The sequence below is a fragment of the Colius striatus genome, chromosome 9 (assembly GCF_028858725.1).
Source record: "Colius striatus isolate bColStr4 chromosome 9, bColStr4.1.hap1, whole genome shotgun sequence".
NCBI lineage: Eukaryota > Metazoa > Chordata > Aves > Coliiformes > Coliidae > Colius > Colius striatus.
In genome coordinates, this window is record NC_084767.1 from 24002116 (window position 1) to 24026634 (window position 24519).

The following is a 24519-nucleotide window of genomic DNA, read 5'->3' on the forward strand; positions in this document are numbered from 1 at the left end:
TTCCAGACCTGTAAGTGCTCCTAAGCCCCAAAATCCCTGGTCCTGCTTCCATTCTGCTAGGTCAGCATCTCCTGTACTTACAGGACTTGAAGAAAAAGGTGATTATCAGGGGAGTCAACGTGGATTCACCAAGGGGAAATCCTGTTTGACCAACCTGATAGACTTCTATGAGTGCATAACTGGCTGGCTAGATGAGAGGAGAGCAGCAGATGTCATCTACCTTGACTTGTGGAGTCTCCTTCCTTGGAGAAGACCCACCTTCAAGACCCACCTGGACACGTTCCTATGTGACCTGATCTAGGTGGACCTGCTTCAGCAGGGGCGTTGGACTAGATGACATCTAAAGGTCCCTTGCAACCCCTACCAGTCTATGATTCTATGACTTACAGAAAGAATGGGAGATCTTGTGTGTTTCCAGTTATGCAGAGGTCACTGAGATGGTCCATTAGCACAAAATGGAGAGGTTAGACTTCCTCGTTGGGTCTCTAATGGCCTTTTGTTCATCCCCTCCCTTCTGCCTTGGCCATGGATGGGGTACATGCCTGTTTATCTGACACATCTGTCACTGGCAAAGAAAGCGAGCAGGAGCCATGCTACCCCTCTCTTTTCCTGCAAAGCTCCTTTCATCTGAGGTTGCAGAGACTTCGTGGTGCCACAAGGCCTCTTGTTAATGTGCTTTTGTTCCTCAGCTTCACAAGGCAAAACCTGCCAGACTTGAAGAGAGTGGCCGCATGTACAGAGGCGGTGCGAGCAGTGAGTCTGTCCCAGTCATGAGTCTCTGTGCAGCTCTACATGGAATCTCAGGACTAGAGTGAGGAACAGCTTCCTTCTCAGGCTTCGGTACTATTTACTGTGCTCTCACCGACACTGGAGGTGTGCTGCATCCTTACCAAAAGTCTTCTTATTCCTAAAAGCTGTTTTTACATGATTGCTGCAGATAAACTTCACTACTATCCATCAATGAAAGATCTTAGTAATCATTTCCAGTTAATGATCAGATTAGTGGTAACTCACCAAGCCAAGATAACTTAATTCCTGTGTGAGCTGGTGATCTGCAGCAGAGGCTCAACCCTTGACGTGTGCTCAGCAAGAGGAAGGTGTTAGTGAAGTATCAGTGTAAGCTTCTTCATTCCCATAAAACAAAGCCCAAATTCTCCAGGTTTGCCACTTTATTTGATCTAAACTCAGCTATGAAGTGGGGAGGATGCAGGCACAGCTGTTGTCTCTCAGCACAGTCATGCAGGCAGGTAACACAGGAGCCATATGACAACTTCAAAGCAAAGAGACCCCCAGCTGTGTTGCAACAGCTCATGCAGAACCACATCTAAGAAGTGAAACAAAAGCCAGATTTTTTTTCTTTGTGGTAATCAGTATCCATGCAGTATTGAGTTAGCAATGACCATGGTGATACAGGTGGACCAGCCTCGGTTAAAGGCTATGGCAGTGAGGAGTTTTTAACAGCAACTCTTAAATTTCCACCGGATCCAGGCTTGGATTTTGAATGATTCTGAGTTTGGTTTTATGCAAGTCTATGCAGGAGGAAGTCTTCTAACTGGAGAATACTGCAATGAAAGTAGGCATTTCTAATGGAAAATGTGAAAATACTCTGCTGTACCATGAAGGCACCATAAAATGATAAAGATCTCAGTTGGACTGAGTTAGCTGGTTCTCTGCAGGATGGCTCACCTGGAAATACATGCAGCTGTAAACACAAATGTTTACCTTTGTCACCAGTGCATGTATCAGCCCCATCTCCTTGGTTTCTAGGGAATTATCAGTTGAGAGAGAGATTATGAGTTTCTTCAGTTTATTTTTACAGATGCTAAGTGCCTTATCAAGCACAAGGCAGCATTTACGTGCCTTATTACCATCAGTGCTCCTTGGGGTGGGAAGAGAGGACATTAGCCCCAGGTTCTGGCATTGCAGCAATACAACAATTTTATGGGTTTGGTTGGGTTTTTTTACTTTTGCCACAAACTTAAGGAATTATTTGCATCCATGCTCAGGCCTGCTGAAGTGTAAAGCAATACACTGTAATTAGATCTTAAATGCCGAGTAACAGAGTGGCCTTCAGGTACCCAGGTGCTGCTTCTGCCAGACAGCTCTGGTACCATCGCTTCCAGCAAACACCACATCCCTTCATAATCTGTTTTCCAAGCCTTTTGAGATGGTTTCTTTTGTCATAGCCATTCTCCAGAAAGCACAAGCTGAGATCAAAGCTCTGTTTTAGCTGTGCATTTGTCTCCAGTGGAGAGCCCTTCAGGAACAGTGTAAGCCCTTTAATTATTGCTTCGCCAGCTTTCTACAGCTCCTGAAGATCTGATGCCTCTTTCACCCCTGACTTGTGCTGTTTTGTACACCACATTAAAATTATGTCCTTATTTTTTCCTCCTTCCCACTCTCCACTTTGGCTGTGCCGGGCTTTCACAGAGGTCATCAGCTCAGGCTTTGAGTGAAATCACAACCAAAGTCCTGAGAGCTGTAAATGCCACGGAGAAAGCAGTATGGGAGTCGTTGCATGGAGAAAGTCAGTGCAATGGAGGCTGTGCCCTCCCCACAGGGCAGCTTCCCAGCCCAGGAGACAGGAAAGAGGTGGCCGAAGAGTACCGTGAGCTTGAAGAAAACGTAAGGTTCATGAGAGCTTTCTTTCAGCAGGGAGGGCTTCAGGGGGGTGGGAGTACAGAAGAATCCCCCCAAAATTTCTCGTTAGTGGGTAGATCATCATTAAAAGGCTGGGCACTACAGAGGATGAGGGAGTCTGATCTCGTGCAGTGGTGGCCAGGGCTGTCTTGCGAGGGAAGTGGCACAGCAACAAGTGCAGGTGCATCACCTTATGGCTTCGTCTCAGCTCCTGGCTCCCTCAGGTGAGTGCCAGGGAGAGAGGAGGAGCACAGTCCCCAGCTTGCTGTAGCTGTGTTGGACTTTGGCAGTCCTGTGCTCCAGCTGCAGCAAAAGCTTCTTTCCTGCTTCACTTTGGTTCCTCCCCAGCATTATGTTGTAACAAGGCTTTTGCAAAGGAGGATGGCATAACCTGTCTGTTTGCCAAGGCTGACGTGCCTGGGGCTGATGGGTTCATACAGGTGATAAGTTTACATCTTGAGCATCATCCCCTGCTAGGTTTGTGTGACACTGTGTAACACAGATACTTTTTTTAGCTACTCTAAAGCCATATGAATCAATTCCCCATCGGAAATGGATTGCATCCACAGAGTCATTTACCAAGCTCCAAAGAAACAAAAATGGGCTGAAGAGTCACATCTCCAACTGGGTGGTCAGGTTTCCTGAGGTGGGGACATTACAAAGCAGGGAGCTGCTGGGACCACTCATGCTTGGCAGCCACATTGCCTGGCTGGTGCCCAGCATCCCCGTGGAAAAGGGGTGACTGAAGGTTTTGAGGAGGTAGGGCTGTGAATTTTGGGCGTAGTGCTGCTGCAGTCAGTGGCAAGGCAGGGGTGAAGTGATGGGCTGACAACGGAGTTTCAGGCTCATCCTGACTTTCCCTGGGGGCCCAGCTGTGTCATGACTGGCTCATGTTTCTGCTCTCCAATGGATGCCACACACTTCAGAGGGCTAGGGAGAGTCTGATGACCCAACAATGAATTGTGTCCCTGTGACTCATAGGCTGAGCAACTTCACAAATAGCACCCGCAAACATTTACAACTGTTACAGCCTTGGGGTTTACACTGGGACAGGTGGGACCTATAGGCTGTGGGGCACATTGCTGTGATTTGGGTGGATGCTTGATATTTAAGTGTATTCAAGGGGCTTGTGCCAGGCAGCTGTGTGCAATACCTAGCCCAGGAAAAATCAAGAGGGCAGGAATTGCATCAACAGTACCAAGGTTTCTGGATCGGTCGGTAAAACAGTGGTCATAACCCATCTGAGCATCGGTCACAACCCATCTGAACATCTTTTGTGATTGCATACTAACATACTAATGTTTCCTAAATTACCTTGCTTGGAGTTGCATCCTTGTAGCAGCCCAAAAGGAGTCAAGTAACAGTAAAAACAGTGCATTTCTTGAGATAGGTCCTTTTACCTTCTTTATCTAGACGGCAAAGGTATCACTTTGCTTCCCAAGGCCACCACACATCCCCAGCCAGAGCTCTCACCTTCACTCCACTGCTGCTCTGGGTTTTGTCACATGCAGGCATGCTGTGGGCTTCTGCCAGGATCATTCTTGACTATTCAGAGCAGCTCCTGGGCAAAGATGCCTTTTTGCAGGGTTACTTAACTGCTCAGAGCCAAACTCCCAAACCTTGACCGTACTCACAGGCAGCCCAGCAGCACAGATACACTTACAATGGGCTGAGGAGATTCACAAAGTCAGTGTATTTCCTTCGTAGCTTGCTGCCACCACAAGACGTGGTAGCCTGTCCTTATTTGCAGATAACTGCCCTCCCTCATAAAGATGCTGATACTTCTTGGGCAGGTCACCGAGTTTTGGTCCTTCCTGTGTTCCCATTGAGCCTTTTATCACTTCACCTTGTTGGTAATTGCTCTTGAAAAGCCGAGGGAAGGGAGGAAATGAGATGAAAAGCCAGAGCTGCCTGACACTGTTTGTGCTGCAAGGCAAGAAGGCAGGCATAAAAAATAGTGGCAGGAGCTGTTGTGTGTGGGACTGTGATCACAGCAGGAGAGGACTCCAGGAAGGTTAATTCTGAAATGGGGTGGGTGGGCCACGGTTCCTGTATTTCAGGTGTACCTGACTGCTGGGAAGACCTACTGGCTTGAGAAGACCCTGAAGGATCTTGAGGAAGGGGCTCTGCACAGTGGCACTACTGACTCGGAGCTGTCAGAGCTGGAGGACAAAGTGGCCTCAGCAGCTGCTCAGGTGCAGCAGGCAGAGACCGAGGTGAGGGCTTGGCTCAGAGCTGCTTTGCCTGGCCAGCAATGGCAAATGAAGCTGGTGATGGATACTCCAGCCACCATCTGTATGTTTTTTTCCTCTCTCTAAAGATATCAGACATTGAATCTCGAATTGCAGCACTCTCCGCTGCGGGGCTGACAGTAAAGCCAGTGGAAAAGGCGAGGAAGAAGTCAAGTGGGCAGGTGAGCAAGGAGGACAGTGGGTATGAAAGGTCCCAGACCTGAGACGTATGTGCTTTCTGGGGTGTTGCTGCCATCCTGGGCAGTGTGGAGGCCTGCTTGGCTTGCTGAACTGTGCCTATCTCCCTCCTGCTGTCTGGTATTGTGCCTCAAGTCACAAGGCTCCCAGAGTGGACATGCCATTGAGGATGGGGTGCAATGCTGATTTCTTACATGCATCAAGGCAGGATTTTGTATCTAGGAAGCATGGCTTTTCCAGGGGCTGTGGGGATAGGGCATGGAAGGCTGCTGCATGCACCACAGCCTGGACCCAATCCCAGCATTTCCAGCCTGTTTTTTGTGATCACAGTCACAAAATCACAGAATTACAAAATGGTGGAGATTGGAAGGAACCTCTAGAGAACATCCAGTCCGATACCCTGCTAAAAACTTGATCAGATTGCACATAAACACTTCCAGGTGGGTTTTGAAACCTCCAGTCTCCTTGACTCCAGAACCTCCCTGGGCAGCCTGTGCCAGGGCTTCCTCACCCAAATATCAAAGAAGTTTCTCTTCATGTTCAAGTGGAACTTCCTGTGTTCAAGCTTATGCCTATAACACCTTGTCCTGTCACTAGGCACTACTGAAAAAAAAGACCAGCCACATCCTGTTGACACTCACCCTTTAGGTATTTATAAGCATTAATAAGATCCCTCCTCAGTCTTCTTCAGGCTAAACAATCCCAGTTCCCACAGCTTTTCCTCGTAAGAGAGATGCTCCAGTCCCCTGATCATCTTGGTGGCCCTGTGCTGGACTCTCTCCAGCACTTCCCTGTCCCTCTTGAGCTGAGGAGCCCAGAAGTGGACACAGGACTCCAGATGAGGCCTCACCAGGGCAGAGTAGAGGGGGAGAAGAACCTCCTTTGACCTGCTGGCCACACTCTTCTTGATGCATCTCAGGATGCCATTGGCTTTCTTGGCCATGAGGTCTCTCTCTGCAGAGCTGTTCGATCCCCAGCCTGTACTGGTGCATGGAGTTGTTCCTCCCCAGGTGCAGGACTCTGCACTTGTTGTTGTTGAACCTCATGAGTTTTCTCTCTGCCCAACTCTCAAGCTGATCGAGATCCCACTGAATGGCAGCACAGCCTTCTGGGGAATCAGCCAGTCCTCCCAGTTTGGTGTCATCAGCCAACTTTCTCTGTCTCTTCATCACACAGAGTTGCTGCTGTTGCAGTGCACTATCTGTTTTGCTCACCCCAGCTAAACAAAAGAGGTGAAAATGCAGAGAAAGGCAGACCAAGTTGTTTGCCTCCTCTGCATTCCCAGAGAAACCACTATCCTTTCTCTGCCCACAGGCTGCCTGTCTCTCCTCTCCCGATCCCACCAACAGCAGTCCAGGGGAGACTTCAGATGACATTAAAGTGAGTATATGTTTAATCTGTGCTGGCCCATGCATGTGGCATGATCTTAAGCCTGAGGACAACTAAGATCTCCAGGGAGCTGCTTAGTGGGCAGCCTTGGAGGTGACCTCTATCCTCCCATCCCCTTGCCCACAGCAGGCTCCACTTCTCTTGCAGGCAATGCCCAGGCTGCAGGCCTTCAGGAGGAAGTTCAACAGTCCCCTGGAGATCACCAGTATGTACTGTGGCTCTGTACCCAGGAGGTGGGGACCTATGGGTTGGTGGGCTGGGCTTTGAGGGACACTCAGTCCTCTCTGTCCACATCCAGTTGTGTGTCCGTTGAAGGTACAATTAGGGATCTCCTTTTAGGACAGACACAGAGCAAACCTGTGATGGGTAACTTAAAAGGGAGGAGGCAGCTGGAAAGATCATGGACAGTGATAGTAGAGTGAAGGAGGTCAGGCTGAGCTAGCTCAGTCCTCCAAGATCCAGGACTTGCTCTGCAGTTTGGGCTCCTGCCACCCCAGAGTCCAGGTAAACATATGTATTACTTCATTTGTGGCATCCTGTTGGCTATTAGACCTCTAACCCCATCATCTCTTCTAATAGCAGTTTCTTCCTTGTTTGACCATCTTATGAAAGTATCCTTGACCCTGTTGCCCACTTGCCTCAGCCACTGGTCTCTGGTGAGGGGCAAGAAGCCCACCACAGCCCAGATACGACAAACAGCAGCTTAGAAGTGCTTCAAAGTAGATAGTGACCTGAAACTTGGCACAACTGCTTGTGTGGCAGGGGGCAATAACTGGAAATTTTTCATCCTGGTTGATATCAGCGAGACTAGTTAGGAAATGACTTTTCTATTTCTTTCTTATCTCACCTCATAAGCTTAAAGGCAGAAAGAATGCTCTCCTTCTAGATAATGAAAGATGAAGGGAGGGAAAGGGGAAGATCATTTAATGCAGAGAAGGAATTGCATTTCTCTGTGCACACAGACAATTAACAGTGCCATTTCCCAAACTGAGGATGGTAGGTGGAAAGGTCCCTTCTCCTTGTGCTAAGGAGGAGTCATCTGCTCTCCTTCCTGCAAAGCACAGGCAGATAAAGGCAGCCCGAGGGACACATCAGCCCTGCAAGGAGATGGAGGAATGTGAGATCAGGATGGACATCACCAGGCGAGCCTAATTCCCTCTGTCTGGGCCGGGCAATGGGGCCACTCTGTCTCCTGAGCACCCTCCCTGCAGGTCAATGACTTGCAAGGTTGGGCCTGCAAAGGTGCAACTGCTAGAAGTTGGTGGCAGAGAAGAGATGACTTTGTAGGTCAAGAGAGTGTCATAGGCTTGGGCAATGACAGCTCCTCATAGACTGGACTTTTGCATGCCATGAAGGTTTCCCGAGCAGAGGTCTTGGCAGTTGACCATTGTCAGGCTGACCAAGCTCACGCAGCACCTTGGAAACGTGAGTAGCAGCAGCTTTCACCTCTCTGTTGTCAAAGAGCTTCCCACCACTCTCCTCAAGAGGTATGTGCAGTGATGCATCCAAACCCGCAGCTGTGCAAAATCATAAGACCAAGTGACTTGGTGGATAACTAAACCTCTAATGAGGTGGATGAGGAACTACTGCCTATCTCTCTTCTTTCACTACAGGTCCTGATGACTCCTTTGACCGCAACTCTGTTTACCGTGGCTCCCTGACACAGAGAAACCCCAATGGGAAGAACAGGAGGGTGGAGAGGCTCTTCGCGGTATGAACCAAACCACCCAGGGGGGTTGCTGGCCTGGGCCCCACACTGGACCTGCCTCTCTAGGCTTGTGCAGAGGGACTCAACCTCCCCATGCTCTCATTGAGGTAGTGGAGCCCCCAGCTCTCAGCACTGGTCTCACCATGCTGGCTGGTGAGGGCAGGCACATCTGGGCATCACCCCCTGAGGTCTGGGATGTCATAAGCCCCAGGATGGGGGGACCAAATAAGAACATACATCTTCAAATTCCTGGCCTGTGGGAATGGGGAGGGTTCTTGCTTCATACAGTGGCAGTTGGAAAGGACAAAGAGTGCCCTGTCCTTGTCACCTGGGGTGATTTGGGATGGCAAGGGCATGATGTTGAACTGAAGTGTCTCCCCTCTATGCCTTGCAGAAGCCTGTGATGACCCACCTATCCTGAGGAGAGAGGGATCCTCCTGTCACCACATTTCACTGACAATATAAGCCTCGCTGCCTTTCCCTAATGCTTGCTCTTCCTTCTCCCATGCCCATGTCTCCCTGAAACCCTGGAAAGGAGGGAAGCTGGAGGCCATGGGCAGGAGATCTTGCTGGGAGCTACTGGGAAGAGGAGCAAGGCATTGGAATCCAGATACATGGCCAGGGACACTCATAGGAGGATGCAGGCATGAGACCTTGGCTTTGGGTAGCTCTTTGGTACCAGGTCAACCAAGGGGGCCAGAGAGGTGCAGACCAGTAGCAACCTCCTTGGAGGGAGCTGGATGTCAGTGTGGCTTTCCAGTATGGGGACCAGGGACAGTGACACAGCCCTCACTGGGCAAAAGCTGTCAATGCCTTTCCCTGCTCACTCCCAGCCTGGTGCTGAGCAGGGACAGGACCTGCCAAGGTGCCATTAGGCTGCCCCAAGTAGAGCAGGGACCCAGGCATCCCAGTGTGAGATTCACATCTCAGAACTAGTCCTGACTCCCTGTGATGTCCCTTGGAGCATTGCTTCATTTCCCCAAGCAGCAAAGCAGGGTGAGAACAGTGCTTGTCTCTCTCACTTAGCCAACAGATCTTTTCACAAAGCCATTCAAACACCTGCTGAGGCTTCTTGCCACTATGCCTGAAGCAGTTGTGACCATCTAGGGACATGAGGCAAGGCTTGCAGGCAGCAGTGACAAGAAAAGTGGTTGGAGGTCTTGTTGGAGATCAGTTTGTTTTTCCAACTTTCCAAGATATCCTCTCTCCATGTGAGGCAGTATCAGCAAGCTTAGAAGGACTTCAGCAAGCAGAGCATCAGTGCTTCTCTGGAGGCTTTCCCCACTCTGTAGAGGGGTCAGGCTGTGCCAAGGGGCACTTTGTGGATGAGTATGTCCTGTGTTCCTGATGATGGGATTTTAGAACCTGGTCAGATCATCCAATGCTTTGGAGGGGCTGTGATGGCCTTTGAGAGCTATGGTGGCCCTAGGCTCCTGCCAGGTAACAGCAGCATCGGTAATTCCCTCCTCTATATACCAAAAATTGTTGGTTTTCTTCCAACATTTAATTCTTCACATCTGCTAACTCCAGTGGATCAGTGCCTGGCATGAGTGTCCTGCGCCCAGGACACTGGGATGGGGAGCCTGTTGCTTTCTCTTGCAGATCACTTTGGAGGAGATTCATGTTAAAAAATTTTTGCTTGGTACCTGCTAATCCTTGTCCTTTATAACCCCCACCTCCCTCCCTCTGCAGCAGGCAATGTGGGGAGGATCTCTCACAGCCAGAGTGGGGACGTCAGATCAATGCTGGCAGTTTCCCATTGATGGCCCCTTAAGCTGGATCATTTTAGGCCCTTCCTGTACATCTGAACTAAAACCATAAATTCTCATGTAACATATATGTTTGGCTTTGGTAGTAGTAGAGTGCTAACTGCCTAGAAATTGGTCCTGCAGCCATCCCAGAACAGTCTTCTAAGTCCATAGTCTAGGCTTTCCCAGCTGGAAACAAAACCAGTTTCTTATTTTAAAATCAAATCCTTCTGGTCTGATTTCCAAAAGGGTAAGTGCAAACCTCTGCTGTTGTAGGAACTCTCCTGGACACTGCAACATTGCTAGGTGCATCTCTTGCTACTCAGCTGGCTTTAGTGTCAGGATGGTAGCTCCTTGGCTGGCAGAAAGGAGCTCCACCAAGATTTAGTCAAGGCTATTGGTTTGCACCCACCCTTCTGGTGTCAGGGTTCAGCCCTCACCCCAGACACGTCTCTTGCTGTATCTGGTTTCAGCTGTAACTCCAGTCCTCCCATGCAACAGCTCAGATGCTTGGCCCTGCAAAGAAGCCTTTGCAGTGAGCCTCAGCAGTGCAAACTAAGGTGCCATTCAGGCTGCAGTCACTCACATTGTTATTTCCAGATTTCCTGCCCCATCTGCTTGTGTGGAGATTATATATATGTATGTACACTAAATTGTGCAATAAAGCCAACTTTATGTCCCAAACCTAGGACCTACTTTGAGGTGTCTGTTCTTTTGGCTGACTCAAGCCAAGGCTCCTTTCTCTTCCCATCCTCTCTTTTATCCACCTGGTGCACCTCTTGCTTTAAAACCAGGCAGATGAATCAGCAGCACCAAAGTGAATAGAGGGAGATGAACAGAATGTCGACATGACTTGTCAGATGCTGATCACAGAGAGCATGATGAGCGAGGAACACTGGTACCCGGCAACAAGGCCAGGCAGGCAAAGGGGGTGCACAATGGTGGGGCAAAGAGGGGTTGACCCTGAAACACACTGCTCTGATGTGCATGGAACCCAGGATCAAATCTGGCAGCTGAAGCCACCTTAAACACAAACCCACAACACTGAGGAGTTGCTTTACATCTGTATTAAAAAATAGCAACAGCCCTGGGGTGGAAAGAGCCCTGCTAAACCCAGAGTTTGGGTTTCCCTGGCTGGTAGGGTTATTTTTCTCTCTTCATCCCTTTCCCTGCCATTGATGCCCCTCTGTAGCAGTCACCCTATGTCTTGCACTGCTCCTGTTATCATCCTCCACACTGTCTGTGATTGGGCAACCACGGCAGGAGACAGAAGGCTGCCCAAGGCCAAGACAGTCCTGTATGGGGGTAGCAGACAGAGACCCTCCCCCTTACCCATGTCCCACCAGTGGCAGTGTCTTCAGCATCCTGTCAACACAGAGATATCCCTCTTTTGGGATGTCTGTAGTCCCAGTAATTCTAGTTTTGCCTCGGGATGGACCTGTGTTCAGACACTGATTGTTACTCTCTGCTGGGGACCTGAGATACATCCTCTAGCATCACATCCAGCACAACAAACATCATCAGAAATTCTTATCTGGGGCCAGTCCACCCTTTTGAAAGGGGAGGTTTGAAGCCCTCATACCATGGGGACAAGGCTGCTCCTGCCAGATCATGTGCCCCAGCAACTCATCTTCCCCTCTTCTATGTATTTAATTTTCTAGTTTCCTTAAAACAGCTTTGTGGGACATTGAAGGAGAAAGAGTGGTGGCACCCAGCATAAATCCTGTGGTGGAGTGGATTTGTGGCAGCAGAACCCCAGCATTCAGGGCAGCGTCACCCACTGAGCCTTACAGCATGCACTGGGTGAGGGGCTCCCTGCAGGTGGGGTGATGGAGCAGAAAACTTCCTCTTGTCCAAAATAACTGTGGGACTAGGACAAAGATTAACATATCCTCAAGCTATCTGCCTTGGCCAGTGGGAGATAAAATGCTGCACTCTTGTGAGTCATGAAAATCCCTGTGCTGATTTGATGAGAGAGGATGGCAGGGAGGGAAGATGTCCCTGCTCAGTCCCTGCCGGGGCTTGCCTCTGACATCAGCACTAAATCAGCCATAAAAACGGCAACCAGAGGGGCCTCTGGCTCAGAGAGCAGCCGCTCGGCTCAGCGGGTGGGTAGCCAGGCACCTCGCCACGCCACGCTGCGGTAAGTGCAGCCCCGGAGAGGGGGAGTGTCACTTTTATGTCCCTCTCGTGATGCTTTTGTTGCTGGATAATTTCATGCATGCTGCTTTGCCTCTGTATGTGTTTCCTCATGTCTGTCCAGCTGGCTGGGGGGTTCCAAAATGGGATTGTAAAAACTTGGTGCCTGCAGAAAACATGAACTTTCAGGAGCCCAAACTGGCTCTTGTCCAACAGGCTGCAAACTTCTGCTTTGCAGAAGTTTCTGGCAATAAAGAAATTCCACTGTGTCCTGCTTAACCCAGTTATCCCACTTCCATCTCTTGCCCTGCTCCCTCATTGCAAGTGGCTGCAGAAATCAAGCCTGTTACCCAGCCTGCCCTGCACGGTCCCACTCATTCTTTTGGTGCCACAAAGCATGTTACAGTGGACTCCTGGGTTATCATTTCAGCAGCCGGGTCTGGGGTTCGGTGCTAAGGGTGCGGAGGTTGTTGTGGTCCATCTGTCACCCAGCATCTGACAGCAACACTAATTCATGCATTTTGCTTGCTGCTGCCAGCCTTACATTTTGGTGGTGGCCCCTCTCCCCATCTCCTGGGCTGCAGGGTCCAACAGATGCATCAAGGGTCCTGCAGAAAAAGAGTGATGCCAGGCCTGACCTAAGGCACAAGGCTATGACAAAAACCTATTTTAATGAACATGAGGTTTGTGCAACTGATGTCTGCCAGGGATATTTTCCCCAGAGGTATCAGCCCTAGCAAAACCCCTGGGGTTTGATTAAGCTGCCTCAAGCCCTTTGATTCACTGTTGGCCCAGGAATGCTGTGATGGGGACAGCAGCAGCAATACAGTTGCCCCATTCCTCCTGTCACAGCCTTCCCCTCTTGATGAGAGGCTCACCCTGCAAGCGTTTAACCCAAGCAGGGTGTCTCTGCAACAGCCAAACCCCTTCACTCCTGCAGCCACCTCAGAGGCCGCCAACTTCGTGGCACCAGCAGGAAGAGCCGGGTGCTGGGAGGCTTCGTGGCCAAGCCCACGTGCCAGAGAGTGCCAGCGATGAAGATGAGGTCCATCTGCCTCCTGTGCCTGCTGCTTGCCTTCCTGACCCTGCCCATCGCACACGGCCACATCCGTGAGCGCTCCATGGAAATCAGGAGTAAGGAGAGCAGGAGTAAGGGTCGTCCCCCCAGCAACCCCCTGCCTCCAACCCCCTCTGTATCTCCTGACTCAGCTGCATTTGGGGGGTGAGGAGAGGGGATCAGTATGGAGAAGCAAAGATTTGCTCTGAAATAGCCTTTGCAACAGCTTTTGTACCCTTCAACCCCCTTTCCTGCTCCCCTGTTGTTCATTGTCTGCTGAGCCATGGATGCAATGCCGTGCCTCCCTCCTTGATCTCCTCCCCTCACCCCCTGATGACTCCTTGGCTTTTGCCTTGCAGACCCAGACATCGACCCCTCCTGGTACACAGGGCGCGGGATCCGTCCAGTGGGACGGTTCGGGCGGCGGCGAGCCGTGGGCGACGGCACCCATCCTGGGAGGGCCGGCTGGTGGCAAGCCTGTGCCCCTGCGCCGCCCGCACCACCGGGAAGAGTGCAGACCCTCAGCTGAAGCCAACAATAAAAGCCTTTCTCCTCTCATCCCTGGGTCCCAACCTCTCTGCTTCAAAGTACAGCATGGGCGGTGTGCAGGATGGGTACTGTGACCCCAAAAATTGCTTCCCTCATGACCCAAAAAAATCTCGCCATGGTTTTGCAGCACGCCCTGGCTGTGCATGCCATGCAGCAGTGCTTCCCCCTCTGCACAACGCGGCGTGTTGATCTTCTCACCCCTCAAAAACATCCTAAAGATAAGCACCAGAGGGCCTCCCTTTCCCAGGTGCATCCCCTGGGGTTTCTACAGCATGTCAGCACCCATGGGTGCCCCCACAAAGTCATTTCCATGGTGTCAGTGGCAGAAACAGCCACTTCATTTCCATGGCCCAGGTCAGAAATGCTGAGGGAGCACACGGGGCACTGTCCATCATGCTGCATGTCTCCAAAAGTCCCCTCATGAGCTGTGTCCCCAAGCCAGACCATTTTACCCCCTCTCCAGTTTGGGCGCAAGAAGGACCACTGAAGGGTGACCCTCAGCATCTCTGTTTGTAGCTCTTGGTCCCGCACTGAGATTCTAGAGATGTTTAGGGAGGGAAGGGTTGATCTTGGGAATGGGGTAGATGGGGAGATGAGTGGCAGTTAACAGTATCTCCCAGCTGCCCTAAGGAAGGAGATTTAGGCAAGAGGAGGCAGCCAATCTGTCTTTTTATTGAGAAGAAGCCTCTGTCACACTCCAAGATGGCTCAGCCCTGGGTAAACATCACAGATGGTTGTCTTTGGCTAGTGAGATGTTCTTGTGAGGTGGGAACCTGAGCTGGTAAACCTGGGAAAAGGGTGCTGTGGTCCTTTAGCCTCTGTGGGGAACACCTTCAAGGGTGCCTGCTGCCTTATGGCTGAGCTGAGTCCATCACCATCAGGCCATGCCCTAAACACAACGGTTACATGTCCCTGCAGACAGGGTAAGTGGTGCTGTCCTTTGCCTTTGGCTGTGCCAGCATTGCCCAGAAAGTGCAACACATTCCCTGAGCCTGACAGCCTCCAAGTTTGCTGAGTAGCAGTATGCTTTTGGAGACAGCTCAGGTGCTTTTTCTTAATTGCCTCTTCTAGCCCAGGTGCATTCCCACAGCATTGTTCTTAAAGCATAAAGGTGAGACTCTGAAAGGCACAATCTACTGCAATGCCCAGCATTTGCTTTAGCCCTGCTCTGCCCCTAGACCTGGATCTTGTATCAGCAAGAAATGAGTGGTTTCTCCAGAGGATGGGCTGTGACCCCTGAAATGGGCCAGGTGGGGGCTGGCAGGGTGAGGAGAGCACCAGCTCTGATCCCTGCTACCTCCAGGCTTCCTGTGGTTCTCACTTGCCAGCTGACATCTAGGTCAGGGTAAAAAAAATAGCATCTTTAGGGCAATGTTCCCTTTATTTGCAGTCTGAGTGTAAATCGACCAGGATGTACCTGCTTTGCTCCAGAAAGCTAAGTCCTCCCTTTTCAGATGGGAAAGAGATGTGCAGCTGGGGAAAGGGGATGTCACCAGTCAGGGCTGGTAGCAGTGGTGCTGATGGTTCATGCTACTTTCTGGCAGAGGAAAGTTGGTGGAAGAAACTCCTGTGCTTTACCTGTTGGATGCAGGCAGCACTGGAGGATTGAAGAGGCCTTGTGTCCCCAGGATGGGTCCTGATCTCACCCCAAGGCGGAAGGTGGTTGGGCTGAGCTACCCTTGTGCTTCTGTGTGTCCCCTGCTTTGCCATTGTTTTTCTTGGAGACCTCATCCAGCCTTCACTGAGGTCTGGAACACCTCATCCTCAGGGCTGGCAGCACCCCCTCCTTGCCACACTCTCCCCTAGGCTCACTGTTGACCTCCCATGTGGTGACTGAGCAGATGCCTTCTTTTGTTCCCGCTGCAGGAGTTCTTGGGCTGGGAAGAAACACATAATGAGAAAGGGTTCATTTCTCCTGCTGGTGGGATGCAATGGCTCTTCTATCCCACCCAGGAGAGCAACTGATGGCCACCAATACTATCCAACAGTAACAGTGTTAGACCTTTACTGAACACTGAGACACCACTACACTGAGATTGGATACTAAAGCAAACGAAAATTGTGGCTTTGGGAGAGGGCTTGAAATCCAGCTCTGATGCTGGTGCATTCTGAGATGGATCTGCCCATCCTTCTGCCCTAAGAGGTATGGCATGTTCCACAGAAACATGGGTGTCTGTGGCTGTGACCCTTGCAGCTGCCAGGTGCAGTACACGCTGGACCATCATGAAGACCTCAGTTGCAAACATGAGCAATGAATGGGGTTGGCTTTGCAGGGGAGAAGGTGTTCACAACCTTGAAGCAGAGGTTTGAGGCCTGTGGTTCACTGGCCTCTGCTCTCACCTACAGCCATCACACAACTCACCTATGGCCATAAAGATATCATTTACTTGATGGTTGGATTTTGCAGATGTCTCCATGAACAGGAGGCTTTTGGTCCTTGCAAACTCTTCCCCCTCCTAGGTGGAGATAAGTAGAATTATTTCCACAAACCCTTGTGGGGCTGCTTATTCAGTTACAGTGGCACTTAATGGCAGGTCCGTAATTGTATGGGGACTTTGGAGGTGTCTGAAAGCCTCTTAAATCCTCAGCTTTGCTAGGACAAATCCCATTACCTTCTGGTGAGTAGGTGATGAGGAGGTCACTGCAAACACTCACCTTGGTGGTAACTTCTCGCTCAGCAACAAGGTCCATCTTGTTGCCCACCAAAGCGATGACAATTTCATCTGGAAGGAATTCCTTCTCCAGGTCCCTCAACCACAGCTTTGCTCTGTTGAGTGTTTCCTGGAGAGATGGAGGCAAAATCTTTCTATGGTCTGTCTTAAATTTAATCCTTGTCTTGAGCATAACAAAGCTGGATGGATGGCACCAAACCAATGCAGGTGGAAGTTGTGTGGTGGGGAGGCTTTGATTTCCATCTCTCTCAGGGAAATGGGGCACTGGTATGCTCAAACACCTTTAGGGATAAATCATCTTTGGATGGGATGCACCCTTTCTACAGGGCAGCAGAAATCGTCCCTGGGCTGATAGTGTCGTCTTGCATGCTCAGGCACAGCCCCTGGCATGTCTCAGGTGGCAAATGGGATGTCCATCTTCTCAGGTGGTGTTTTTGTGCTACTTTCTGCTTCACCAAAGACAAAGTCCATGATCTGCACACCTCTGCCTCACCAGTGCTGCTGCAGTATGGAGAGTTTTAGCACAGACAGAATCAGCATTCCCTGCCTTACCTTGTTAGAGATGTCATAAACAAGGAGAGCAGCATGGGCGCCCCGGTAGTAGAGGTGGCAAACACTGTGGTACTTCTCCTGACCTGCTGTGTCCCAGATCTCCAACTTGACAGTGGCTACCTCCAGGTTGAGAGTCTGTGTGAAGAAGGAGCCTGCAAGTAAGATGCATGTTTGCTTTCAGCAAGAGCAAAGAGCTCAGCTGTGCTACTGTAGGACCAAACCCATCCCGACAGCCAGTAACGATGTTCTAACACATAAAATTGGGACAGGTTTCTCAAAAGCACTGGCACCATTGATGGGATGGCATGCCACAAGGCAAGGCAGCCTGTGGGAGACTGGGAGCCCTTGATGACAGCAGATTTGGGTAAATGCACACCAGTTTTGATAGCTCTGACCTTTGCAGAATAGCCACACAGAAACCCTTGCTAGTGGGTCAGACCTGGGAAAGCTGTGAATAGGAATATCCACTGAAAAGGGCTTCCACTGGAGAGGAGCCTCCATCTCTCCTCCCAGGGAGCGGATGTCTGCCTGTGAACCAGACAAAGACAAGGCAGAGGGACAAGGGGAGAAGCTCTGCAGCACCTCACTCTCCTCCACCAACTAGCTCTTCAGGCTCCAGGTGGGACCTCAACCTCTGTGCTTGCTGTGCCTTCTTAGGGCAAAACCCAGGTGTATAATGTAAAACAAACATCTACAATGTCTCGGTGCTGTAAGAAGCTGTGACACTGTTAACATACAGGGAAGGTAGCTTGATCCAAGAAGGTGTGTTGGCCTGAGGAATGTTATGGAGGGTGCAGAGTTCTTGCAGCTCTCCAAATGGTTTTCATCAAAGCATGAGTACACACATTGACTGCCTTCAGATGAGGCAATACTGAAGCATGGCATGGTTTGGCAGGACAGGACGCACAGAGGCAGATATTTTCCCCTTTGCCAGTGGGGCAGACCATGGGGTTTGCAGTCTGGATAGGATGTGAGAAGGTCTGTGCTCTTAACTCTGCAGGCAGGATGGAAGAATGAGGCATTGCTCTATCAAGCAGTCCTGAGGGGAGTCATGCCTGCTTGCACCCTGACCCAAACCTTCCTGCTCCAACATGTCACTGGGGCAGGGGCAGCTCATATACAGGGGAGACTCTCCTGGGGTGAACAAATAGCTGTGAGGGCAGCACAGGAACAAGCATGCATAGGGCAGAGGAGGCCACACAGTTTGGACCCCAGGTTCCACACATTTTGTTGCTCATCTGCCTCTAAAAAGCAGCACTACACTAAACCTGTGCAGTTTGGAAGTGCCTTTACTTGCAGACTGGTGCTGAGGCTAAAGGGCTACAGAGATCTGAAGATGACAGCAAAGGAGGAGGTCTGGCTCTGGGGCAAGTCTGTAGCATGTTCAAAAGTTGGTCTGTGCTACTGCAGGATATACCAACCAGTTCTCCTGCATCTCACCCTGCTACAAGGTGTCGTCTCTTGTCCAAGGCCATCAACCTATCTAAGCCAGTCACTCACATCCCACAGTTGGCAGTGACTCCTTGAAGTCATTTTTCACATATCGGTAGGCCAGGCTTGACTTTCCCACTGATGTGTTCCCCAGCAGAACCACTTTGTAGATGTAAGTGGGGTGAACTCCCTCCAGGGAGGTGCCCAGCGTTGCTTTCTGTGCCATGCCCTGCAAGAAAAACAGTTCTGTTCAAAACATGTCTGCAGTGATCCCACAGATTCACCAACTGAGCCTCTTGCATCAACTCCTGAATGATGGCAGCGGAGTGGGTGGAGTTTAACCTCAAAATAGACTAGAACAAAACCATTAATATCCTGAATCATATTTAATATAACAAACCATCTGCCACTGTCAGTTTTGACCAGAAGGTGGAGATCTTCAGGAAGAAATTTGATGCAAGAGACCTTCCCGGATACAGAAAAGGAGATTGTACTAACTCCTTTAAAGAGAGGACATGCTGGAGAAAGTTAATGTCGGACATCACTCCAGGGTGTGCCTTATTCATGAGCATGCCTCCTTCCCCAGAGTCTTGGTGAAGAGCTTAGGCTGCTGTTCCCCACTTATTGTGGATCTTGCTTAGAAGTCATACCAGGAAAGCTCAACTCAGGTTGGAGGTGAGCTCAGACATTGAGGTGAAGCTGCTACCAGCTTGTTAAAGACAGAGTTGATGGGCTTTGTGGTAGTATCCCTTTGAGCCAACATCTTGCTCACCAGGATGAAAAAGCAGGAGCAAGAACACTTGACCCAAGCATCCTTAAGAACAGCAGCACACAAAGCAGACAGCACATGCTCCTTCACCATGGATTAAGAAACCCCAGTGAGGCCAAGTCTAAGAAGTCTTCTGCCTTCACAACTGTTGTACCACAGAGAGTGATCCTGTGTCACTCAGGGTGGAGCTACACTGCACGGTGATACAGAACAGCAGTGAAGCACTGCCCAAAATAATGGTGGTCACCTCAAACCTTACTTGGAGAGCTGCTGCAGAGTGTTGGCCATACCCTGGGAATATGGTAGTCAGTGTAAGCCCTCCTGGGTGGCACGTTTCCCTTTCTCTCAGGCTCAAGGTCAAGGAAGTGAGAGTAACTATCAGCTTTGCCTTGGCTCCTCCTTGCTGAGCTCCTCCTCTAAAAACACTAAGCTCAAATGGAGTGCTATGCAGGAAAGAGAGAGGTTCGTCCTTTAAGATGAAGGCTCATGAGGTGCTGAACCAAGCAGTAGAAGGGCATAGGATGGCCAAGAAGGGCATAAGGTGGCCAAGAAGGCCAGTGGCATCCTGGCTTGTATCAGAGATAGTGTGACTAGCAGGACCAGAGAAGTGATTGTCCCCCTGTACTTGGTGCTCGTGAGGCCACATCTTGAGTACTGTGTCCAGTTCTGGGCCCCTCACTACAAGAAGGACATGGGGGTCCTGGACTGTGTCCAGATACAGGCAATAAAGCTGGTGAAGGATCTGGAGAACAAGTCTGATGAGGAGTAGCAAAGGGAACTGGGGTTGTTTCATCTGGAGAAAAGAAGGCCCGGGGGAGATCTTATCACTCTCTGCAACTACCTGAAAGGATGTTATAGTGAGATGGGGGTCAATCTCTTCAGGAATGGATGATAGAACAAGAGAAAATGGGCTGAAGTTGTGCCAGGGGAGGTTTAGGTTGGACATTAGGAAGAACTTTTTCCCTTAGAGGGTTGTTAGACACTGGCACAGGTTACCCAGGGAGGTGGTAGACTCAGCATCCCTGGAGATATTGCAAAGCTGTGCAGATGAGGTGCTGAGGGATATGGTATAGTGGTGGGCTTGGCAGTGAGAGGTCAGTGGTTGGACCTGATGATCTTAAAGGTCTTTTCCAACCAAGATAGTTCTATGATTCTATGACATGACCTTGCATGCACTTATTCCACCTCATGGTACAATAAAGGGGAAATATGTCACCAGCAAGCTCACAACCACTCTGTGCAGCAATGAGATGTGCTTCCTAAGTAGATCTTTTACCCCCCAAAGGCAGAAAGAAGAGCTTTGTGAAGGATGCTGAAATGTTAGTGTATTGTTGCTGGTTTCTGACTGTGCCCTGACCCTGTCATTGCTATTGCATATCAGATGAAGAGCCTCCCATGCTGGGGTGAACACTGTAGGCATAGGGTACTTAACATGCTTTTGAAGAAAGCCATGCTCAGCCAGAGAGCAGGGACTTTTAAGACCTACAGTGAAGACTTAGTGCAATTACTGTAATTTCTACCTGAAGTTCACAGGAGTTTAATGTTGTAGAGCTTGCAGGTGAGCCAAGAGAAGTATCTTGACAGAGACACCTCACAGTGGTGCTAGGAGCCCAGGTTTGTAGGCTAGGAAGGTCTCTGTACCCCTTTAGTCTGACAAAAGCCTCTTGTTCCCGCACACTGCTTATCCCACATCTCCTTTATTTTGCCTCTACTCTCCCTACAATTTATCAGGCTCTAGACCTTTAATTCTTTTCTCTTCCCTGAGCCATTATCAAAGCAGGCTGTCATTAAGAGCGTTCCTCAGTGTCAGCTAAACCCAGACCTGTATCTTCAGGTGGAGGTGTTTTTTTCTGCTGAGATGGACTTTCACTCCCTTAAAAACCAGGGGTAAAAATCTTCTCCCTCAGCTCATACAGTTCAGTAATAGAGAGAGATGACAGTTTGTGTAGAACAACTTGTTAGGGGTGGGTTATTATTATTTAAGCAGGAAAAAGAGAAACCTTGTGGCAAAGCATAAGAGTGCTCCTTATGGTATTAATTACATGCATTTGCCTATTTGTAGGCCTGGAAAAAAGACTGCTATCCTTTCTGGACAGTTATGTTAGCTACACTAGGTAGTGTGCCATAAAACTCTATGTAAGCAAAAAGCTGCATGAAAAAATAAGATTATCTGTATGAAACTCAATTTCTCATTCTTTCACTCTGCTATTTAACACTAGAAGGCTGTACTGATGCTGGAACAAAACTCAAGTGACAATTACTACAATGACAGAAATTTCCTCTCAAACTTTTCATGTTGGTAAACACGTATTAGAGATAGGGAGTTTTGCCAGAGCTTTTCTGAAACAATTTCTTTTCCATGTTAAGAGGCAGAGGAAGAGTCTCCCTTTCCACCCAAGGAGTATGACAAAGAAGCAAAACAAGTGGAAAACGGGATTTAGGGAAAACTGTTTTCTTTGGTCTGGGGTTTTTTTTTTTTCTGATGAAAAAGAAGTGTAGAGACTAAAACCCTGTGCTCACTGACTAAGGGATCTCCACACATCTCATGTGGCTGGTCATCACCCTCTGCAGCTGCTGCCTGCCTGGGGAAAAGCCCTTTGGCCTAAGGACACAGGCAGCTATGCAAAACCAGAGTGCTGCTAGGGCAGGGTCACTAGTTCCTCTTCTGGGTGAGAGTAATGGTGTTGCTTCCTCACAGCAAACTGCAGCCCTGTTCTTTCAGCCTGTGCTGCCAATGGAGTAGAGGAAGCTCGTTCTTCATCTGGAAACCTTCCTGACTTCTCCAAGCTGAGACCAACAGAGTATAGCCAGGAGAAATATTTAAAGCCACTTTTCACAGCTGGTTTGTATAATTAAGCCCCAGCAGAGCACACCTGCATGCCAGAAAGCTTCTGCTGGCATAACTAGGATGCTTGATTTATCCCACTGCAAACTCAAAACTCTGAAGAAGTCACTGATCCCTCTGTGCAAAAATGGCTTCAGCAAATTTTCCCTTACAGTCTTTGAAAGGCTGAGGTGTTACCTGAACTTGGGACTGCTTAGGTGCTACATTTTGGGGCTTTTTAGTTCAATCCTGGTGAAGAATAACTGCTATTTAGGAAGCATCCTGGGGGACAGCTGAGGTGTTAGAAGTCTTGTCCTTGTGCCTAGAGGCCACACTGAGGGGCAGGGGAAGCTGACCTGATCAGATTTGATACAAAAAGACAGAGATCAGCTGAGACAAGCATTTCTCTTCAATTGAACATAAAAATCCAGTTGTCAGATTTAGTGTCCAGATACAGCTGTATCTAGCAGCAGGTATTTGGGGCGGTTGCCTGATCTCATGCTTAACTAGAAGGTCAGTATCAAAACGGCTACAACACAGATGATTTTTCACTTCCTAATGAAGGATTAAGCATCACTGCACCCAGGAAATTGTGTTCTAAGCCAGACACCCTCATTCCCCCATCCTGATGTTTCCTCTCTCCTTCCCAGGGGCATTGGGTGGTTGTGTCGAGGCAGCTCCAGACAGCATTACCCAGCTTATGGAGCTGGCTTATGGAGCTTATGGACCTTATGGTGCCCACTGGTTCAATATAAATCAACTTAAAGATAATGTGTTTGCCAGGTACAGCAGAAAGGCCAGAGCACTGACACTGCACTTGAACCTCCTGCCTTCACTGTTTCCAAGAAGGAACCTGACAAATCTGTTTATGAGGGTGACTCAGTTGTTTATAATTAGCAGGAAAGTGGACTTTATCTGAGGAGCATCCTTTCAAACTCATGTTTTATGAGCATAAGCACTAGTAATTAAAAAAAAAAAAAACAGAAACATGAGATGGCAGAGTAGACATTTGTGTTGGTATGCACCAGCAAGGGCTTGGCTTTTGCCACACAATCAATTTTTTGCCATACAGGGAGGTTTCTAATATGTTTATTGCCAGGGGATAAGGGTTTTATTTCCAAAGGAAAACAGTGGGAAAAAAAAAGAAAAGAAATGCACACCTTTGGGGGTAAAGCTACTGAGTTTTTTAATACTCTATTTAAGTTCCTGAGAAATCAATGATGTCTAACGATACCTAACTGATGTCTAAACATTTCTGAACAACAAACTCTAAGAAGATCCTAAAACCATTGAAGACATTTGCTGAGTTTCTGCAGGAATGTGGCAACAAGCAAGATCCACTGTTAACCAGCTGCTTGGGAAAATCAATGCTTCAGTGCTACCCATGTAAGCCTGTCATATCTAGCCATGCAAGTTTTGGACATGACAATTCTAGCTTCTAGATTTTTTTTTCTTAACTCCCCTATAGTGGGCATGCATCCTACCTCCCCAGTTAAATTCTAATGTTCACCTCAAAGCACTCCTCTGCTTTTGGAGCCTCCTCCCTGCTAAAGCTCTGGCAGTGCTAGTGTAGAAGTGCGGCTGCTTGAAAAGTTCACTGAAGCCAAGGTTACCAGGGGAAACAAAAATCCCAGCTGCAAAGACTTCATGCGTAAACAGGGTTAGATTTACATAGTGCTGATTTCTCAATGCAATCAACCCTCCTCAAAGCTAAGGGAAATAGAATAAGGGTCATTAACTGTACAGCCAGAGAGGGTTGGGGAAATAAGGCAGCAATAAACAGAGACTGTCCTGGGTTCTCTGCTAAGAGCTCTTCCACTGCCCAAGAGGACGGGGGTAGAACAGAGGGCTTCCTAAGTTTCCTAAAATCTCTTCTCCTAGGCAGGGAGCTACTGAGGACGGTGCTGCCTCATGGGTGGATGCCCTTTTGCAGCTGTGGGAGGATGATTGTCCCAGAGCTCATCTGGGAGAGGCACTTTGGAGGTGGTGGGTCGGGGCTGGGGTCTGCCCTGCAGGGAATCCCGCTGAGGAAGTTGTCTTTACCTTCCTGAGGCCTTGCTCTTCTTCAGGCGCTCTGGTGCTTGGTGCTGGAGGCAACGGCCCCGTCGGGCTGCCTGAGCTTCTCCGCACTGGATGAAAGCAAAACCACCTGGCAGTTCCTGGGGAGTGGCGTCAAAAGGAGAGAGGCGACCTGAGATCAGTGAACCTTAGACCCACCAGCGAGCTTGGCAAGGCGGGCCCAAAGGGCTGCCGTCACTCCAAGCAGGGCAGTGCCTCTCCTGCCGCCTCCATCCCTGCTTCCCATGCTGGGGTTTGGTAATGAAAAGAAGAGTGGAGGAATGGGTAGGTAGGTTTTTCCCCAAGCCCTGGGGTCTGAGGCTAGCCTGGCTACCGAGGGCACAGGGAGCAAAAGCAGACCGCACTTCACCACAGGGGTTTGAGGATGGGGTGGGCTGGGTGTGGGGCCAGCCGTAGCCATGGTGTGCCAGGGATCTGCCCTTTGCTGGGTTTTTATAATATGACAACTTCTTCTGACGTATATTAAACCTAGTTTTGGTGGAGTGCCAAGGTAAGGACTCAGATGACTTTGGCCTGGGATTTCACAAACATGA

The 24519-nt window shown here is 49.5% G+C and overlaps 3 protein-coding genes across 6 annotated transcripts in view; 2 read left to right on the forward strand and 1 right to left on the reverse strand.

Annotated features, from left to right (window-relative positions):
* The window catches only part of MLPH (melanophilin), a 29559-nt gene extending 18985 nt beyond the window's left edge, over window positions 1–10574 (forward strand). For 2 of the 3 annotated variants that reach the window (XM_062002275.1, XM_062002276.1), the window contains exons 10-16: window positions 2431–2625; window positions 4701–4856; window positions 4961–5053; window positions 6384–6449; window positions 6606–6663; window positions 8072–8169; window positions 8561–10574. In XM_062002275.1, coding sequence (XP_061858259.1) covers window positions 2431–2625; window positions 4701–4856; window positions 4961–5053; window positions 6384–6449; window positions 6606–6663; window positions 8072–8169; window positions 8561–8587 — 693 coding nt within the window. In that variant the 3' untranslated portion in view covers window positions 8588–10574. The remainder of the gene's footprint in view (window positions 1–2430; window positions 2626–4700; window positions 4857–4960; window positions 5054–6383; window positions 6450–6605; window positions 6664–8071; window positions 8170–8560) is intronic. The other variant, XM_062002277.1, reaches the window with a different exon arrangement.
* Window positions 10575–13087: 2513 nt separating this feature from the next.
* Window positions 13088–13639, forward strand: PRLH (prolactin releasing hormone). Its single transcript, XM_062001953.1, has 2 exons — window positions 13088–13187; window positions 13470–13639. The coding sequence occupies exons 1-2, from the start codon at window positions 13088–13090 to the stop codon at window positions 13637–13639; spliced, it is 270 nt and encodes an 89-aa protein (XP_061857937.1).
* A 670-nt stretch (window positions 13640–14309) lies between these two features.
* RAB17 (RAB17, member RAS oncogene family) lies at window positions 14310–24095 on the reverse strand. Of its 2 annotated transcripts, none has more exons than XM_010210372.2 (6): window positions 23951–24095; window positions 18384–18543; window positions 16884–17035; window positions 16315–16440; window positions 16022–16115; window positions 14310–15536 (listed from the first exon to the last, which is right to left on the reverse strand). In XM_010210372.2, the coding sequence occupies exons 2-6, from the start codon at window positions 18538–18540 to the stop codon at window positions 15424–15426; spliced, it is 642 nt and encodes a 213-aa protein (XP_010208674.2). In that variant the 5' UTR covers window positions 18541–18543; window positions 23951–24095; the 3' UTR covers window positions 14310–15423. The 2 variants fall into 2 exon arrangements, with proteins under 2 accessions (XP_010208674.2, XP_061858488.1); XM_062002504.1 differs by lacking the exon at window positions 23951–24095 and adding an exon at window positions 19374–19443.
* Between the last annotated feature and the right edge of the window lie 424 nt (window positions 24096–24519).

Coding starts and splice junctions, on each gene's coding strand:
- PRLH (XM_062001953.1), top strand. CDS start 13,088: ATGAAGATGAGGTCCATCTGCCTCCTGTGCCTGCTGCTTGCCTTCCTG. Junction 13,188..13,469: donor GCGCTCCATGGAAATCAGGA/GTAAGGAGAGCA, acceptor TTTGCCTTGCAG/ACCCAGACATCGACCCCTCC.
- RAB17 (XM_010210372.2), bottom strand. CDS start 18,540: ATGGCACAGAAAGCAACGCTGGGCACCTCCCTGGAGGGAGTTCACCCC. Junction 16,441..16,883: donor TTTATGACATCTCTAACAAG/GTAAGGCAGGGA, acceptor CCATCTCTCCAG/GAAACACTCAACAGAGCAAA. Junction 16,116..16,314: donor AGCGAGAAGTTACCACCAAG/GTGAGTGTTTGC, acceptor ATCTCCACCTAG/GAGGGGGAAGAGTTTGCAAG.